This window comes from Tamandua tetradactyla, chromosome 25 (genome assembly GCF_023851605.1).
Source record: "Tamandua tetradactyla isolate mTamTet1 chromosome 25, mTamTet1.pri, whole genome shotgun sequence".
In the NCBI taxonomy this organism is placed as follows: Eukaryota; Metazoa; Chordata; class Mammalia; order Pilosa; family Myrmecophagidae; genus Tamandua; species Tamandua tetradactyla.
The window spans coordinates 34,368,628-34,387,622 of NC_135351.1; the positions used below are offsets into that span (position 1 = coordinate 34,368,628).

The 18,995-nt window shown below is 40.9% G+C and overlaps 1 protein-coding gene across 1 annotated transcript in view; it reads right to left on the reverse strand.

Annotated features, from left to right (window-relative positions):
* Nucleotides 1-1,814: 1,814 nt before the first annotated feature.
* Nucleotides 1,815-18,995, reverse strand: part of SLC2A12 (solute carrier family 2 member 12) — a 60,377-nt gene continuing 43,196 nt past the window's right edge. Inside the window, exons 4-5 of the mRNA XM_077144049.1 lie at nucleotides 17,474-17,606; nucleotides 1,815-2,646 (exon numbers count right to left, since the gene is read on the reverse strand). Coding sequence (XP_077000164.1) covers nucleotides 2,493-2,646; nucleotides 17,474-17,606 — 287 coding nt within the window. The 3' untranslated portion in view covers nucleotides 1,815-2,492. The remainder of the gene's footprint in view (nucleotides 2,647-17,473; nucleotides 17,607-18,995) is intronic.

The window sequence follows — 18,995 nt, forward strand, 5'->3', positions numbered from 1 at the left end:
ACAGAAAACAAAATTAGATGGAAAATGTCAAAGGTTATGGGTTGACTTTTAAAAATCTGAGATCACTTAATTTTAATTAATAGTAATAAGTGGCCTCCTGTTTTACAGTGTTTATAGTAAATGAAAAGGGAAAATGAAACCTGATTATATACCCGAGGTACAGATCCAGATGTCTTAACATGTTCAGTGTTCGAACGACTTGAATAGTGGGTACTCAGTGTCTCATCAAAATGCTTTGTTTTCAGAGAGGAGGAAGGACAGTCTGACAGGTCTGGCTTCAGGGCCACCAAGTGAGTGTCACCTGGCAAAGAGTACATGGGGAACTCACTGGGCTGGCCAAAAGAGAGGAAATGAATGAGTGTGCTGTTTTCTGCTGGCTCTTTATAAGTGCTGTAAATTTTTTTATAAATAAAAGATGTGAATGTATCAGTACAAATGATAAGTATTCCCCCTTTTTTATTTTTGAAAATCAAAAACGTCTGATTTGGGGGGGCATTGAGTAAAGTTAATTTGAAGACATAATTGTTTACCTATAAACTCAGAATAGTAAAAGAAAAATATAAATGAATGTTTGATACCTAAATTGATAACACCAGTAGTAAGCCAACTAGGTTTATAAATAATTTCCTTCCCATTTACAATGAATGGCTAAGCCAAGGAATAACTAAAATACATGTAGTGTTTGAACTTCGAAGGAAATATCTAACAATTTTATTAAATATCTTTAAATCTGTGATACTTGGCAAAAAACCCAGAAAATCATATTGATCCCATTTCCTGATTTTTAAACCTCAGCAGATAATTCCACTGAAGATTCACGATTAATCTCTTAAATTCTCTACAGAACAGTTTCCTTTCTCCTTCCAAAACATACAAAAATGCATTCTCTAACTTTTATATGAACTGTACCAAGATAGCTTTATTTAAGAACTCAAATCTTCTTTCCTCATAATTTCCCCTGCCAGTTTTCACTAAGATAGTACCTGTCAGAAGCAGGACTTTTAGTTCTCCTAATTCTCAAGTAAAACATTTATTATTGCTTACATAGATTTATAGCCTTTCTACTTTGTTATGAGGGAATGTAGTCAACCTTATATCAAACTGGGAGAGTTTGTGAAGGGCCAATAAGGAATATTTCAAGCTGAATGAAGGTTTTCCTCTTTCTCTTTAAGGGTTTTTGGCTCTTAGATTCTCTTATCTTCAGGTTAATCATATTTAAAAAAAAAACTTTTTTCATGCTAGGTTGTTTTAAGTGTTTTAAGTTTTCTAAGTGACTTCCATAGTTTATACAATAGTAATTTGATGTGTTACTAAGGCAGTGATTTAAGACTTGTGGATTTTCTATCATCATATCCTAAGCCTCACAGGTTTTAACATGCAGTTGGAGAAACACAGGAAAGCATTCCGCTGGGTGGGGATGAAAACCCGAGTTCCTGCTCCAGTAGGCGTCTGTGCTTCATCACAGAAAAGAGGTTAGTGAGGGAACCTTCCTGATGTCTGGATGTCATTTATTCCATCTGCAGTCATCTGAAAGTTGGGAGCGATTGTGGCCCATGTGCTATACCCTGAGCTAGTGATATTCCTGAGGAGTTGTCAATCACTGCAGAAAACTCAGCTTGCTACTGAGTATTCGTAAAAACCCCACAAGGAGAGAACTCTGTATGCTTGATGGAATAATCCAAACCTACTTGCTTAAAGATTTGGATAAATGACATATTGCCCAATTCCTTTTCTGTGTTTCACCAATAGCTACTTTTAAATAAACATGGTCCCATGATTTTGCAGTTTTCCTTTCTATTCATATTTAAAAAAAAAAAAGAAATGGAAAAATGCTTATCTTTCTCAACTATCACAGAATTTTCTTTTAATATTTTTATAAGACTAACATAAAATTCATAAAAATGGGATATTTAGCACTAAACTGTAGTTCATAATTCCTAAAAGAAGCTGCATAATCTTTGTACTTGTCGAACTAAGAATCACCGCTAGAATCTTAGGACCCTATCCTAGTCTAGAACATATGTGCAATTAAATTGTCCACAGTGTATCCTCATTCTTTTTTATAAAAGAGCCAGCACAAATAGTGTCTTAGGCAAAAACTGTAAGTCTATGTTCAGGCCACTTAGGCAACTGAATAATAAAACTACAAATGGTCTCTATCAGTACATATCTTAAGGCAGAAGTTGAGCTCATCACTAGGGCATAGTCTTTCAAAGGCTGCTCTGTGAAAAAGATGGAAAGCATTGAACCAGCCAGCATATTTTTAACCTGTAACCTGCTCAGAATAAGAAAAAGATCACCCTTGTACCTCATCTACCTTTTAAGGTTCTTTTAGAAGGGAATTAAAGGTTGTCTTCATAAATTCAGAATATACCTATAGAACTAGCTCCATGACACTGAAGAAAAGCCCAGGGGTAGCAAAACTGTATTGACACAGCAACACCCTACTAAGTGCATTCATGTTGTATGGACGTTCGGAAGGTTTGACATCATTAGGTCTCCAGAGACAGCTGCCTCCGTTGTCGCCTCCCACACAGCATTTGACACTCCAAGAGCTGCTCTTGGGGTTTTCTTTTTTGCAGCTGTGTTGGCACTAATTCCTCTTGGTGATGACTCATAAAACAAATGTTGTTTTTCACATAGTTCCTGAAAGAGAAAGAGGTACTAATGAAAATATCATTCTTAGTTTGCAGTGCTTTAAAAAATGTGCAGACTATTATTTTTAAGATCACCCTGGAGTCTTAATGTTTTAGTAATTTAAAAAAAGAAGGCATAATTGTATTACAATTTGTTGATTTATCATGAAATTCCATACAACAGAGAACTTTGATTCATCTCCTGGAAGGTGTTAGGAAGGGGGGCTGTCATCTCAACTCTGTCATGGTGGTTCCATCTGCAGGAAGGGACCTTAAGCACAGTATTGCATACAGAGAGCTAATGAGGACATCCTAGCTCCTATTTCCTTTATCCCCCTCATGTCTCAAAATCTACCAGTATGCCTCTTTTTCTATCTATGTCTTCTGCCTTCTGCACTATTCCCTCACTTATGCTTTAACAGAGCCTTCTTTACCGGACTGTTCCCACCAGCATAAAAATATGCCCAAGTGTTTTACCTTGATTAAAGAGAGAGAAAAAGCCACTCTTGAGCACCCCTTTCCCCTTCAAACATCTTTTTCTGTAATTTAACCAATTAAGTGAGTGGCCATGATGGGCCATGCACTATGGAGTTGGTGCTGCGGAGTTGGAGTCAAGACCACACAAACTTATAATCTCAGGTGGTAAAAGTGATAATGAAAAAAGCAAACAGGGAAAGGAAAAAAGAATGATTGAATGGGGTGGTGGACAATATCACATGGTGGCATCTCTCTAAACAGGTGGCATTTGATAAACTGGAATGAAGTTAGGAAGGGAGCCCTGTGAAGAACTGTGAAGCATGCTTGCAGGAAAGTCAGCATCACTGGAACACGAGCACATGAGTAGAGATGAGGTTGCAGGGGTAGGGAAGAAATGCATAGTGAGAAATGCATTGTATTTGAAATGTGGAGAGACTGTATACTGGTAGAAAGGGTCAGATTCATGGTATAGTTTAACAGAGCTAACAAGACTTGCAGTCAGTTGAGATGTGGCACAGAGGAGACAGGAGTGAAAGACGAATTCTAAGTTTGGGACCCAAGGACCCTCTGGGGGGAAGACTCGTGGAAGAATGTGTGTGTGTGTGTGTGTGTGTGTGTGTATGTGTGTGAATAAGCTCGAGAATCAAAAGGTCTGTATAGGTCATGTTAGATATACCAACTAGGCATTCCAAGAGAAGTTGTTAAGTAGGTGGTTGGATTTTGGAATTTGAAGGTCAGGGAAAAGGTCAAAGCCTGGAGATAGAAGTTTGGGGGGTTTCAATTTATGAATAACTTATAAAGCCATGGGATTAGATGAGATCAACTAAAGTCCAAGCATTGAGCCCTGGGGCAGAGGTGTGGAGGAGGAGGAAGCAAAGGAGACAACTAACAAGGTAGAAGAAAACCAGGAAAGTATGATGTTCCAGAAGATCAGTGATGAATAGTGCTTTGAAATATGAAGAATGATGCACTGAGTGAAGTGCTGCTGGGAAGTCAAGTAATGTGAAGTCTGAGAACTGAGCCTAAAGTTTGATAAGGTGGAAGTCATGAAAAGCCTTGCAAGTAAGAAAGTGGGAAAGAAAGCCAAACTGGAGTAAGATCAAGAGAGAATGGAAGGTGAGGACATGCAGATAACAAACAGAGGCTCTGGAACTACTCAAAGTAGGAACAGGGAAATGGATTAGTAGCTGGAAGGGATTTGAGGTCTGCAGTGCAGCACTTTTTCTGTGTGTGCGTGTGAGTGTGTGTGATTGCTGGGGCAAATTGGCAATATAATCAGAGCACAAATGAAAAATTTGACCTTAAATTTGACTCGGCAACGAAGCCGAGTGTGTGGGTGTAGATGTGCGTGGGCTGGTAGGTCATGTGGTGGAGGCTGAGGTGGTCTTTTCTCAGCAATCTAAAAGTTAAGATCCTCAGCAGAATCTGAGGAAGTGGGAGTGCTGGAGATTTGAGGAGAGACTATAAGATGTGATATAATATTTTGGCAAGTAGGAAAGTCAGCTCACCAGGGAAATGTGTGAGATTGCAGGGCATTCCTGAAGGACCACTTGAGATTTTCATTTAAAATAAGAGCTGTCAGTCTAGTTGTGTGTTCTCTGCAGCCATGCTTAGCTCCTCAAATGCAGGGATAAAATAAACTTAGGGTTGCTTTAATGAGAGATAAGATTTGAAGTGAGGAAGAAGTGAGGGCAGGGTAAAAGGAGCAGAAGGGGATATGCAAAGGAGTGATGGTGTGGTGGTCTATGGAATCTAGGTAAAAAAAGGAACTGAGGACATGGGTGATGTGTACTTAGTTGCAGTGCAGGTAATCGAGAAGTGAGCTAAGAAGAAAGTGATGTGCAGGGTGAGTGGGCTGCTTGTGAGTCGAGCACTTACTGGTGATGACAAGATCTGGGCTGTGACAATCAAGGCCTTGCTGGACCTCCTCTCTTCTCCAGCTGTACTCTAATCGCATGATCTCATCTGGCTCCATGGAGAAGCTGATGGCTTCCCACATCTGACCCTCCCACCCTGGGAATGCCTGCGAAATTCCTGGCTTGCCTATCCAACTGCCCACTAATAATTATCTATAAGATGTGTAATAGACACCGCACATGTAATGTATCCCAATCAGCCCTGAAAACCCAACCCTTTTCCAGGCTTCCCTAGCTCAGCAAATAATAATGCCTTCCATCCAATTTCTCAAGCAAAATATTTAGGGGTCATCCTGGAAATTCTCATCTTACTGCTATACCTGATTCATTGATTGACTGATTCATTCATTTGTCATTTATTCAACAATGAACTCCATTTATATACCAAGGAATTGTTCTAGGTACTGGAAAATAATGTGAACAAAATATACAAAATTCCCTGCCCTCTAGGGATGTAAATGTGGTGGGAGGAAATCGACAATAAACTTGATAAAATACATAGCATGTCGGTTTTGATGGAAACCAATGTAGGAACGTGGAGGCAGAGTTGTGACAGGATTGTGATTTTGAATGGGGTGACTGGAAACTCCAGGCTGCAAAAACAAGTGCAAAGACCCTGAGGCTCCCGGATGCCTAATGTACTTAAGTTTAGCAAAAAGGCCAGTGTGTCTGATGCTGAGGAGGAGAGGAGGGCCCCCCTGGGTGGCCATAAGGCTTTTTCTCTGAAATGCAGAGCTGCTGGGAAATTTCAGCAAGGGCATGGCTTACATGTTTGAAGGGATCGCTCAGCTGCTGTATTGAGAATCAGCTGGAGGGGACAAAGGGTGGGGACAGGAACCAGGTAGTGGCTGTTGAGTAATCCAGGAGGGAGATGCTGATGACTCAGATCAGGGAGGTAAAGGAGAGGAAGGTCAGACTCGGCATTATTCTGAAGTAGGAGCAACAGTCTCCTGGCAGATCAAACATGGTGTGTGAGAGAAAGGGGAGTTAGGGAAAGCTCTAAACTTCGTGACCAGAGCAAGTGGAAGGACAGAGGTGACAGCAGCTGAAACGGTTAAGGCTGAGTAGAGAAGGTTTGGGGCAGATCAGGAGTCAGTGAAGGGCCTGCTAAGCGTGAGAGAGCTATGAGACATTCGAGAGGACACACAGCAGGTGGTGCCCAGACAAGTTCAGGAGAGACATCGGCTGGAGATGTCAATTTGGAGTCACTGACATTTAACTGGTACCAAAACTATATGAGGAGCCAGTGAGGGTGGTAGAGAAAGGGGACAGAGGACTAGGCATTACGGCCCCCCAACTTTAAGATCATAGGAAGTATAGAGGTGGAGCCAGCAAAGGAGGCTGGGGAGGGGTGACTGTTAAGGTAGGAAAAATCAGGAGGTGAATCCGGAAGACAGTGAAGCAAGTGTTTCCAGAAAGAAGGCCTGCTTTCCCATGTCACAGGTAGGGAAAATCCATAAGATGAGGAATGAGAACGGGCCACAGAGTTTAGCAACATAGAGGTTATTGGATGTTAAAAAGAGCGGTTTTGGTGGAGTGGTGAGCATAAAAAGGCCTGACAGGGTTCCTGAGAGAATGGGGGGAGAGGAGCTGATGACAGAGGATGGAGCGTGCTTTTCAAGAATTTTGCTATAAATGGTAACAGAGAAACAAGGCACAAGCTGGAGAGGGAAATGGGATCAAAAGAGCTTCTTTTTAAAATAGTGGGTGTTAAGGGAGGGGGTGGAATCACAGCATTTTCTGTGCTGGCGAGAGTGATCCAGCAGAGAGGTAAAACCTGGACAATGCAGAGGAAAGCAGAGAGTTATTGAAGAATGTCTCAGAGAGGAGAGGACACAACAGTCAGCCTCACAGAGGAAAGACGGAATTACATGTAGAGTCCAGAGGGTTGGTGGTGAGTATTTGGGTACAAATACTGATATGTGGGTTGATGTATGGAATCTCCTTTCTGATTATGTCCATTTTCTCAGGGAGCTCAGAAGCAAGGCCATCAGCTGGAAGTGAGGAGGGCTAGGGAAGGGGGTAAGTTTCAGGAATGAGAAGGTGGCACTGCATAGTTTTCTAGGGGAGAGGCAGAGTTGATGGATCAGATACAAGTATGACTGTCAGGCAGCCTGGAAGCCCACTTGAGTGGGTGGACAGGGTTTTATTTTTTATTAATTTTTTTAAAAAATGTAACAACAAACAAATGCAAACATTCTTAACTTTTGATCATCCCATTCTACATATATAATCAATAATTCACAATAGCATCACATAGTTGCATATTCATCATCATGATAATTTCTTAGAACATTTGCATCAGTTCAAAAAAAGAAATAAGACAACAGTAAAAAATTCATACATACCATACCCCTTACCCCTCCCTTTCATTGATCCTAGCATTTCAATCTAAATTTGTTTTAACATTTGTTTCCCCTATTATTTATTTTTATCCCATATGTTTTACTTGTCTGTTGATAGGTAGATAAAAGGAGCATCAGACACAAGGTTTTCACAGCCACACGGTCATGTTGTGAAAGCTATATCATTATACAATCATCTTCAAGAAACATGGCTACTGGAACACAGCTCTGCAGTTTCAGGCAGTTCCCTCCAGCCTCTCCATTTCCTCTTGGATAGCAAGGTGATATCTACTTAATGTGTAAGAATAACTTCCAGGATAAACTCTCGACTCTGTTTGGAACCTCTCAGCCATTGACACTTTATTTTGTCTCATTTCTCTCTTTCCCCTTTTGGTCAAGAAGGTTTTCTCAATCCTTTGATGCTGAGTCTCAGCTCATTCTAGGGTTTTTCTCAATCTCTTGATGCTGAGTCTCAGCTCATTCTAGGATTTCTGTCGCACATTGCCAGAAAGGTCCATACCCCTGGGAGTCATGTCCCATGTAGACAGGGGGAGGGTGGTGCGTTTACTTGTTGTGTTGGCTGGAGAGAGAGGCCACATCTGAGCAACAAAAGAGGTTCTCTTGGGGGTGACTCTTAGGGTGGGCAGGGTTTTAAAATGAAGCCTAGCACTATGCCTGGTGCCTTCTGCAGCCACATTCAATGTATGTGTCTGTGTCATGTCACTTCCTGGTTCCCTCTGCACTTAGAATGAAATGCAAACTCCTGACACTCTAGCCTCTTGCTACCTGCTTTCTAAGTTAAATCTCCAAGATTCCAGCCTCCTGGGCTTCTTTTGATTCCGGGGACAGATCAAGAGTGTTTCTGTTTTTGTCTTTTGCACAAGCTGTTCGCTCTGCCTGAATTTTCTTTCCCCCTTTTTTTCACAGAGTTGACTTTTTATCATCACTTAGATTTGCTCCTAAATGTTACCTCTCAGATCAACCTTCTCAAGTCACCCAATCAAAAGTTAGCTCCCCAGTTACTTTCTACCATGTCCCCTTGATTTAATCCTCCTCATGGAAGTTTTACTCACTGATAGGTTGTTATTGTAGTAGCACCTAGAGTAGTGCCTGGCACATAATAGATGCTTAATTATTTATTGAACAAATGAACAAGCATGATGAATGAATGAATGAACACTAAGATTAACTGCTAAAAGTGAAAGAAAAGCATGAAGCCTCAGAATTAAAATACTTGCACAACATTAACTTGTCTTGCTTATTTTCTCTATATGCTTACACTTAAACTGGGGAAAAGAGTAAGTCACAGCTGAAATAGCAAATATAGCAGACACCCCATTTTGAGTTTGTAGCTGGCAGAGTAGAAATTCAACCAAAAATTCTTTCAAATTCCATTATTGTTGAAATCTTTTCTGACCTCTCAGCTGATTCACTGTTTATTTTATTAAAAGATAAACATCCTGGGAGGATATTTGTTTTCTCAGCCTCATAGAAATAGGCATAAAAGAACCCAGCTCCAAACACGAGAGACAAAAATGGTAACGTGCAGCTCAAATGTGAAGTTAATTTGATATCATAAATAGCTTCCTTTCTTATTCCTTACAAAAACATGTTGGGATTTAGACATAAGGACTATCTGTTTCCCTGGTGATAAAATTGATTCATTGTCTAGAAACTCCTAAATTCCCAAAGGCTCCCTGTTCCACAGCACTGTTCTCTCTCGGTCTTCAAGTTCCTTGAAGACAGTACAAGGAACTTGTACTCCTGTGTACTGTCAAGTTCAGTGGGCTTTCCACTGGCCTACATTTCTTTACTTAATGTGACAACTTTTCAGTTCCATTATCATCATCATCACGATCAGTCCTTGATATTTCCCCTCACGGAACCTTGTTAAATATTCATACTTCATACATACTTGGGTCAATTTACATTATTCCACTGGCTTGCACTTTCATTTTAAAAGCCTTTGCCAACCTGCAGATTCAAGCTCATTCAAGCTCCAGCCTCTTTAGCTGCATAAATAGGAGTTAGCCAAGATTTCTAACAGCAACCTATTTTTCTTTCTGCCCTCAGCACTGGGCTTCCCCGCAGCAATATACCTTAGCAGATGTTGCTGCTGCCATTCAGAAAAGGTTATTGTTTTCTGCTCCTGAAGAATAGGAAAGGGGATATGTGCCTTCCTCCTTTTCCAAAGACCGAAGTTCTCCCACATTTCGCATTTCTGATCCTATTCAACACTCTAGGAAGGCAAGGGCCATGTGATGAGGCTTTGCAGGTCACTTATATACATGCAGAATTTTTCAAAGGGTTCCCTCAAGTGTGTGACTTATCTATATATGTTCACTTCTTGGCCCAAAATAACTTGTTCGGTATTTCAATTTTCCCTTTTAAAGAACCTTTCAAAATGCATAGAAAAAAAAAAAGCCAGGGGGAGAAATCAGATATGAAGGGGAAGGGCTGAGGAGAGACTGCGAGGAATCAGCCGTACACTTTCAGGTGATGGGGAGGGAATGTACTTTGGGATACCTCCTCAAGATGACTGCCTGCATCCACTCTGCTTTGGAACTCCTTGTGGGTACACCCAGTGCCAACATTTCCTTGTTTCGAGTCCTCTAACAGAACGCTAGCAGGTGAGCTCCAGGAGACGGACTGTTTCTGTTTAGTGAACTGCAGTATCCTCCACTCCTAAAACGTTGTCTAGCATATAGTAGGTGCTCAGTAAATAAGTGATTGCCTGTACAAACTACTTACAATGGTTGTTTTATTTCTATTCTCTTCCAAATAATTTCGATTGAGATTTGGAGGGATGAGAGCAATGTAAGTATTAGAATTTTATGCTGTTTTTAGATTAGAGAAATAAGAAAGAGAAAAAGGGGCTTAGAGAGTATGGGGATTTGGAGATCCATATGGGAACAGAGTTGAAAATATATTTACCCTGCTACTATCATAATTTTACAGAAAGCAGGGAAGATGTAGTATATATCTTTTTGTCCCTCTTGCATAGAGCAGAGGCTCTCTTGAATTGAATTTAACTTGTTCCCATATAAAATGTTATACACAGTCAAACCTCTAAAGAGTAGATAGTAAATCAGAGCTCTAGAGTGAGAAAGCATCTTCAAAATCATATATTTCACCTCATTTGCTTTACAGATAAGGAAACTAAGACCCAACTAGGTTAAATATCTTCCTTGTGGTGGTACCCAGTGCCCTCAGTGAATCTCAACTCCAGAGTTCTCTGTACTACTCCAGGCCACTTCCTTTAGCTATCAGTTTTGAGTAGGAAATATACTAAGAAAATTACCCTTTGAGACTCAGTAGTACTAACTTCCACATTAAAACTAAGCTCCTATTTTTTTCACCAGCAGCAAAATACCTCATTTTTTTGCTCTTCACATTCACCTGTGCTTCACAGGTATTGCATTTTTTTACAAATGGAAGTTCTGCGGCAACCCTGTATTGAGCAAAGCCAATTGGTGCCATTTTTCCAACAGCATATTCTCACTTCATGTCTTTGTGTCACATTTTAATTAAGGTATGTACATTGGTTTTTTCTTTATACAGAATGCTATTGCATATTTAATAGACTACTATAATAGTGTAAACATGACTTTTAGTTGCACTGGGAAGCCAAACAATTTGTGTGACTCACTTTACTGCAATATTGGCTTTATTGTGCTGGATTGGAATGGAACCTGCAATCTCTCTGAGCTTTGCCTGTAACAGAAAAGCTACCCATGGAATTGTGAAGATGAATACATTGGAAATACTTCCGAGTGTCCACATAAACAGGTTGGGTGCATACTATTAAGTTCAACACCAATTTTCCTTTTTTGTAAAAAGGAAATTCTTTTACAAAATTCTTTGTAAAAGAATCCCAGAATTTTAGAAGTATGATAAAAAAAAAAGATGCAAAGAGAAAGGAATGGAACTGAAACATTATTTTAAACCAGTGGAAATGGCCTAGCAGATAATTCCCATTTGTTTGATTGGCTTGTACATGGAAAAGTTTGTTTGTATTATTTATGTGGTATCCCTCAATCCATTAAGCATCTACTGAGCATCTGCTATATGAGTGCTTAGAGTACAGTGCTGACCGTGATGGTCTGAATCTGTTTCGCACCCCAGAAAAGCCTCTGTTCTTTTAATCCATCCCTATGGGTGCAGAGCTATTGTGGTGGGACATTTCGCTTAGGTTGTTTCCGTGGAGATGTGACCCAGCCCATTCAAGGTGGGTCTTAATCCCCTTGATGGAGAGATATTTTTGGAGAGCGCTCAGAGCAGCTAAGAGAGAAATGCGCTGAGACATCTGGAGAAAAGGACTAGCAGACATCACCATCAACCTTCCCAGGCGACAGATGTGCCCTGGATGCTAGCAGGCTTTCCTAATGCCTTAATGCAGACATTTTCATGGCGTCAGAACTGTAAATTTGTAGCATAATAAATCCCTTTTGTAAATGCCAACCCATTTCTGTTATATTGCATTCCAGCAGCTTTAGCAAACTGAAACAATGACTAAGGTATGCTCCCTGCCACCACAGAGGGAGGCAGATGGCTAAGTGTGTCATCGCAATTTAAAATGAGCAGTGCTCGGGCAGGGCAGAGGGGAGCACAGAGAAGCAGCATTGCACTCTGGGAGAAAGGTCAAGAGAAGGCTCAGAAAACTTGGTACCTTTTGTGTTTGGAAAGGAATCTGTTAAAGCGAGGTTTAGAGACAAGAGAAAGAGTCCAAGACAGAAAATTAATCTATCACTATAAAAATAAAAATGTAAATATAGTAATTTGCTTTACTCCCATCCATTACAATCTAGTCTTTTAGATTAGAAATGAATGCCAAAAAATAACTGGTCGTGTTCCAAAACTATATATCTTCATCTATAGATGATTCTATCTATCCATCCATCTGTCCATCCATCCATCCATCCATCCATCATCTCCCTCTCTCCCTCCCTACCTAATCATCTATTTATTCCATCTATCTTTATCTCCTCTAAGTGAACTTCAAATGCAGAATTTTTTCCCCACAATTCTCACAGCAGTGCCTGCATCTGTTTTTATTCTTCAATACAGTATTCTCATACTTTGTTTAGAGGTAGACAGTGACATTGGTCTTTGGTCCTCTCTTGAAATTTATAATCTTAGAGAGGGTTTAGCTCTAAGTGAGAAATTTACATAATTTGAGAGTAAAAGACATGAAACTTTAAAAAAGACATTTCATCATTTAGCGGCCTACTGATTTAGACAGACTCTTTTCCCACCCCAAATTCTGAATTCATAAGTTCTATTGAGTTTTGGATATCCAAATCATATATTCATGAGGAATATTTTATTCTAGAGGTCTACTACATGGAAAGATCAGATTTTTTTCAAATTCTTTCCCCAAATTTTCATTTGGTTTATAATTTGATGCCATATGAATATAGCTGATTAAATATATTGCTAACTTGTACTTTTTTAAAGAAAGGGTACATTGGGGAAGGATAGCAAAGTAGCCCTTAGTTATTGTTTTCTTCACATTCAGAATTTTTATTTCAAAAAAAGAACCATAATAACATTAGTAATAAAAATCCATTTGGAAACATTCATGACCTAGTCACTGAAAAACAAAAAACCTCCACACTGAATCACCGCCCGCCCACTATTTCTGAGGGCCAGAAGCAGAGGTGCAACTAGAGGGAAGGCAGGCACCTCTTCCAACAAAGCCCTACTCCATAGATATGCAGATTTTATGCAAAAGCTTACTATCTAGAGGGAATGGTGGGAACTGAAAAGTAAAATTCTGTCATAGGGAGGAGTTTGGTTAAAGCCTCTGAAATGTTTAAGCACTAAGGAAGGAAAAGGAGATCAAGCAACATTTGGGAAGACAAGGTGTCATCAAGGCTCTATCTCCATTTATTAAAAAAAAAAATACTGAGAAACTAGACGCTTGAGGAGATATCAGTGACCCTGCGGCAAGAGTAAATCCTGCCATCTCATCTAACCCTCTGAAACTCTCCAGGGGTAGAAGTGAGTCTTCAGTTTGTTTTCCACCTCCTTAAAAGAAAGCTTCCTCCTCACCACTGCCCTTGGCTTTCTTTCCCGCTCTAATGGTCTGAGCCCAAGGTGAGGCTGAGCCCTCCATCCCCCACCTCCAGATTTATGTGTTCTCCCTACCTCTCCAAACAAGGAAAGGCAGGCCTTTAGTTTTGTTCAGTTAATTCACTGCTAATTTCCTCCTGACTCAATTTTTTAATTAGTGTTGTTTACAGAGATTTTTTTGTAAAATAATTTTGCTCTCAAAGCTAGTAGTGCCTAGACACAGAGGTGGATCTACCAATGAAGCTGAATCCTCAGGGCCTCGTACTTACACAGCCCCTTCCAAAGCCCACATAATCATGTTTGATTTTGTATTCAGAACTCAAGCTTTCTTTTTTTTTTTTTTGAAACAAGGCCTTTAAATGCTGAGGCTACACAAAGCATGAATCTGCCCATTTATATACCTAATGTGTGTGTGGATGACTCCTAAATCTCTATCTCCCACAAAAACATTTCTCCTAAATTCTAGATCCCAAAGTACCCTTAAATTTCCCCTCCACTTGTTTGCCCCATAGGCACCTCAAATATAATATGTGCAAACAGAACTCACCGGTGTCTTCAACTTCCCCCACAGACTCCTGCCTCCCGAACCCGCTCTTCCTCTTCATCCATCTCCTGCCTCAGTGAACGTCACCACTCGATACTGGGCCCGCTCTCTAGCCCGCCCCGCACCCCCTTTCCCTCAGCTGTCATTTCTAATCAAGCTCCAAGTCTTAAAGTTCTATCCCTCCACCTCACCGTGCCTCTGTTTCTTGTCTGGGTCTTCCAGCAGATTCCTCACAGACCTCCTTTTTCAGCATCTCTCACTTCCATTTTCCATGTTTTTGCCATAGTGCACCTTCTAAAATGCTAATCTGGTTATTTTACTGCTGTATTCCTTTAAGCACACAGCACTGCCTTTTTCTGGATAAAATCCAAGTTCCTTACCAAGATGGATGAGATCCGACCTGACTGCTCCCTGCACTGGGCTCATCTCTCAATTCCCAGGTTAAACATGTGTTCATCTTACCACATCGTGGAGAGGACTGGCTCCTGGGTGAGAGCCATCCCCTGACCTCCATGCACACCTTTTTTGCCCAGATAATTCCTTCAATACAGGAGACTTTTCTCACCAACACACTGTATTGCACCAATGTGTTTTCTTTTTTGTCCCTTATGTATTCTTTGACTCCTCTATCTTCCGTTCTTTCCTAGTAAAGTGCCTGACCCATAGCAGATGGTCAGCAAGGGGCTGAATGAACAATACCTAAGTGATGGGGAAGGGTGTAGCCAGCATGTATAATACATATGCCCTCCTGCTCCCATTGTCCAGACTGTGTGAGACCACAGATTAAATCACATCCCTTGGCATACAGATCAAAACCTGTGTCCTTTATACTGTTAATCCATGATGTGGGACATGGGGTTACCATCCTCGTATCCGATCCCCACACACAATGAATTAAGCCTTGGCTTCCCCCACAAGTTATCCAATTAAATTGTGGATACTTCCTAATTATCTGCTAGAAATCAATATTAAGCTAGCTTAATTTTGTGGTTCTATAAGAGAGATAATCAGCAGAGAATATACCTGGCAAAGAAAAACTTTATACCCTAGTGAAGGAGGTGCAACAACCACAGTGCTTATGAAAGCAGTATAGAAGGAAACGGGACTAGAAAATATTGAAAACCAGGAGAAAATAATGCTTATCCAGGGCTAGTGTTACTGATGACTTCTGGGATGAGGATATGAGTTGACCTTAAGACATAAGGACATAGGGCTAAAGCCTCAAAGATAATTGCAACATAGGAATAGAAGAAGAAACACCAGAAGTGAAAGTCAGTGAAAAAGATAGTTTCATAGGAGTTAAAGAGATGATTCCAAGAAAGAGCAAATAAGGTAGATTAAATGTGGCCACAAATTCTTTACCCCTCATTCCCATCAAAAAATCAAGTCTATTTCTACATCCCTGGAATCTGGGCTGGCTTGTACTTGCACTGAAAATAGAAAGTGGTGGGTGAGGCTATGTGAATTCCACAGCCAAAACAGCAAGAGGTCCTACGGCTTCTGCTTTCACTATCTTGTCCATCACAGGCGCCAGCCACTTTAGCCTCCTGGGGGATGAGAGGCCACGTGAGGAAGAGCGGCGCTCCCCATCTGACAGCCAGCACCTCCTGCCACCCAGGTGAGGGGCACCCTCTCAGACCTTCCAGTCCAACTGAGCCTCCTGCTGATTAGGCCGCAGGAGAGAATCCAGGCAAAACCAGCTGAGGCCCTGCCCAGCCAAACCAAAGGCTCATCATTATGGTAAATCATTGTTGTTTAAAGCCACTACATTTCAGGATAGTTGTTATGCATCCATAGTAATGGATGTGAAGCAAGGAATAGGGAAGGATGAAAATTGGAAGAAGAACTCATCCATTTGGCTACAAAGAAGTCCTGGCATCTCAATTCTGGAAAAAACCTGAATCATCAGGAAGGCACCTGGATTACAGGTGGATGCATTGAGTTACCAAGGTCTGAATCATGAATTAGTAATTAATAGCCTCCTGTAGCCTCTGCTCACCAAGATATCTAATCACTTGACGTCACCTTGCGTAGCACCTGGGAATGCGCTGCTCAGGCCAAAGTTTATGTTCAACTTTCTTTGTAATTACACTCCTCATTGTAAATGAATCTGTTCCATTTTATTTAAAAACAAAAACAAAAACAGGGCTTTGTCTAGATCAGAAATTAGCCTATAACTCAATGTTTAACTACGGCTTGGATTAAAAGTTTTTCTGCTTTCTAAAATATGCTAACATATTTTAAAAATTCAAACCATTAAAAAGTATATAGATATGTGATGTTATTAAGAATTACTGATTGTACATGTAGATTGGAATGATTTCTAATTGTTTTGTTAATTCTTTTTTTAATTAATAAAAAAAAAAAAAAAAAGTATATAGACTAGGCAGTGCAATGGTGGTTCAGTGGCAGAATTCTTGCCTGCCATGCCGCAGATCCGGGTTTGATTCCCGGAGCCTGCCTATGCCAAAGAAAAAAAAAAGTGAAAGTTTGCCCCAGTCCTACATGTTATACCCCAAATAACCAGCAATAATAATTTGGTCCGTAAAAATATATATGCCCATGTAGACCTACCTACCACCCTTTCACCTGTCATATGTCTTCTTCCTTCAGATAAAGGCAGAACAATCACTGTGCCCACAATTTCTGTAGAAAGCATACATTTCTCTTTAGTTTATTAAAAGTTTCTTAGAAAGAAAGTCACAGGCTGTAAACATGTAGTTTCCTCCCAGTGTGTTAAACCCAAGAATATGCACCCCAAAGTTGCTAGTATAATGCTTTCACCCTGGAGAGAGAAATAGGTTCCCCTTCATGCCTCCCCACCGCCCGCCCCCAAGCATCCCCTACCCACCCAGGCCTCTGCGCCAGCACCTGGAACTGTGAGTTCTGCCCCTTAAAGAAAAGAGGCGTTTTCTACAGCCCATTTATAAATAAAGCACAATCGCTGCACGTGAAATGTATTTAACCGGCTTTCTAAATGTCTATTCATATAAGAAACTGTCTTTCTTAAAGTTACCTGAATGTGCCATGTTTAGATCAGTTGTAGACATTTAAGCCCACTGGTTTTTCTCATCATCTCATACTTAGCAAACATTTGGGGCACAAAAAGCCCTCCAAGTCTGACGCAGATGGAAGAACAGAAGCCCATGGCCCTAACCCAGGGTGAGCAGCATGTGCCAGGACTGACCTGGAAACCCAAACAAAGGAAACCTCCTGTTGGGGGTGGGATAGGAGATGGGAGAGGTTGCGGTTCTGTGATGGCTGCCGAAAAGAGCCTTAAAAGGTTCACTTGTTAGAAAGCACCGGTTATCCCACTTACTTAGCCAAGTCACCCAAATTAAAGACATGCTTGGAGAGCTGGTCTTATGCCAAATGGAGGATCCTAAAATACCTCTGGATATTGTTATTATTTAGTTGTATATAAAAGCTGCCCTTCTGAACACAGAGTGTTGTTCAGAGAGCAATGCGTGTGATACTTACATTTTTGCTAGCTCCACCGATATCTGTTCCAGAGAACATCCCTTTGTCTCAGGTATAAACACAACAACAAAAGCTAGGGATGCTAGACTCATTATCGTATATATAAAGCACACCCATGGCAGGCCGATACGGTCTAGAAAGGGCAAAAGAAGTTGGTTAGAAATGTGTTTCGTGTTGTTTTGGTTCCATTCGAGGGCAGATGCCTTTTAGGGTTTATACTTAAAACCACACATATTTTCAATCCTATAAGCAGTATACAGTATCCAGGGAAACAGGAATCCCAAATTAAAACCGTTATCAGCCTCTCAGTCTTCCGACCCCAGCTTTCTTTGGGAAAGTAAATAGCAGCAGTCTGGTAACAGTCACAATTTAAACCCAATGCCATCCGCTTGGTGGGCATGCTCTCCTTTTTCAAAACAGTAATGTATTTTCATTAATGGAGAAAAGTCCATGCTCAAATAACACAAAAGCATATAATGCAGAAGGTAAATATCGCCTTCCTTTCCCTGACCCTGCACAATTCCTCTTCTTGGGAATCACCATTGTAGCTGTTTGGTTTTGTCTTGGTGGACATTTTTAATAACATTGGTGCAGGTGAATTTCCTTGTAATAAGCTCACCCTTCTTTATTCAGGTTTGAATAAATCAAATCATTTCTTACTGACACTATTTTATCACTTAAAATAGCTGCCAGTGTCGTTGTAATGTTTCTTCCCAGGTTCAAAGTGATAATGGCTCTAAAGAAAGGCATCAACTCCCTATGATGCATCAGCAAGAAGCAGGGTCCTGGCATTTTGATGGAGCTCACCAGACCATCTAGCCTCAGGCCCAGCCCCTTTGTATTCACTGACCAAAAGGCAAGGTACATTAACTGGGGAGAGACGGTCTCCAAAGCCCTTGAGTCTGCCATTCGAACTGTGTTTCCCCCTGGTTCAGCAGCAGCAAGTCCAGTCTGGCAGAAAGGAGTGAGAAAGACACAAGCTGTTTCTGAAAACAGGCTCAGACCAATGACAGACTTAAGAACTGCAAACAGCCTCTCAATTAACAGCGCAGCCACAAATCGTGGCTGATCAATCAGGAAAACTGAGCAGTTATGTCCTGAGGCAGTTTTGTGCGTGCACCCTGAGAAGGAGCTAAGCCTTTTAACTGCTTGTCAGTCCACTGTGCCGAGACAGAGAGAAGCAGGAGCAAGGGACAGCACTGCAGTTCTTTGACCATCCCTTTGTGTTCTTCTGTGCTGCTGGCACAGGGTGTTGCTCAAATGTTTGCTCCATAAAATGCCTTGTACAATGGGTCCTTCTTCCATCTCTGGGGCATAACACCAGAAAATTGAAATTAGAGAGAATAAAAAGGTCATCTTATCAAGCCTGTCCCGTTTCTGCTTGAATACCCTCAGTAAGTGTGCTGCTCACTACTGCACAAAGATTCTCACTACACTGTGTGAAAACTCTGTTCTAAACAAGTACTTTCTTTGGAGTCCAAATCTAGCTTTCAGTAACTTCTGCTCAGAGGATCTGCTTTGC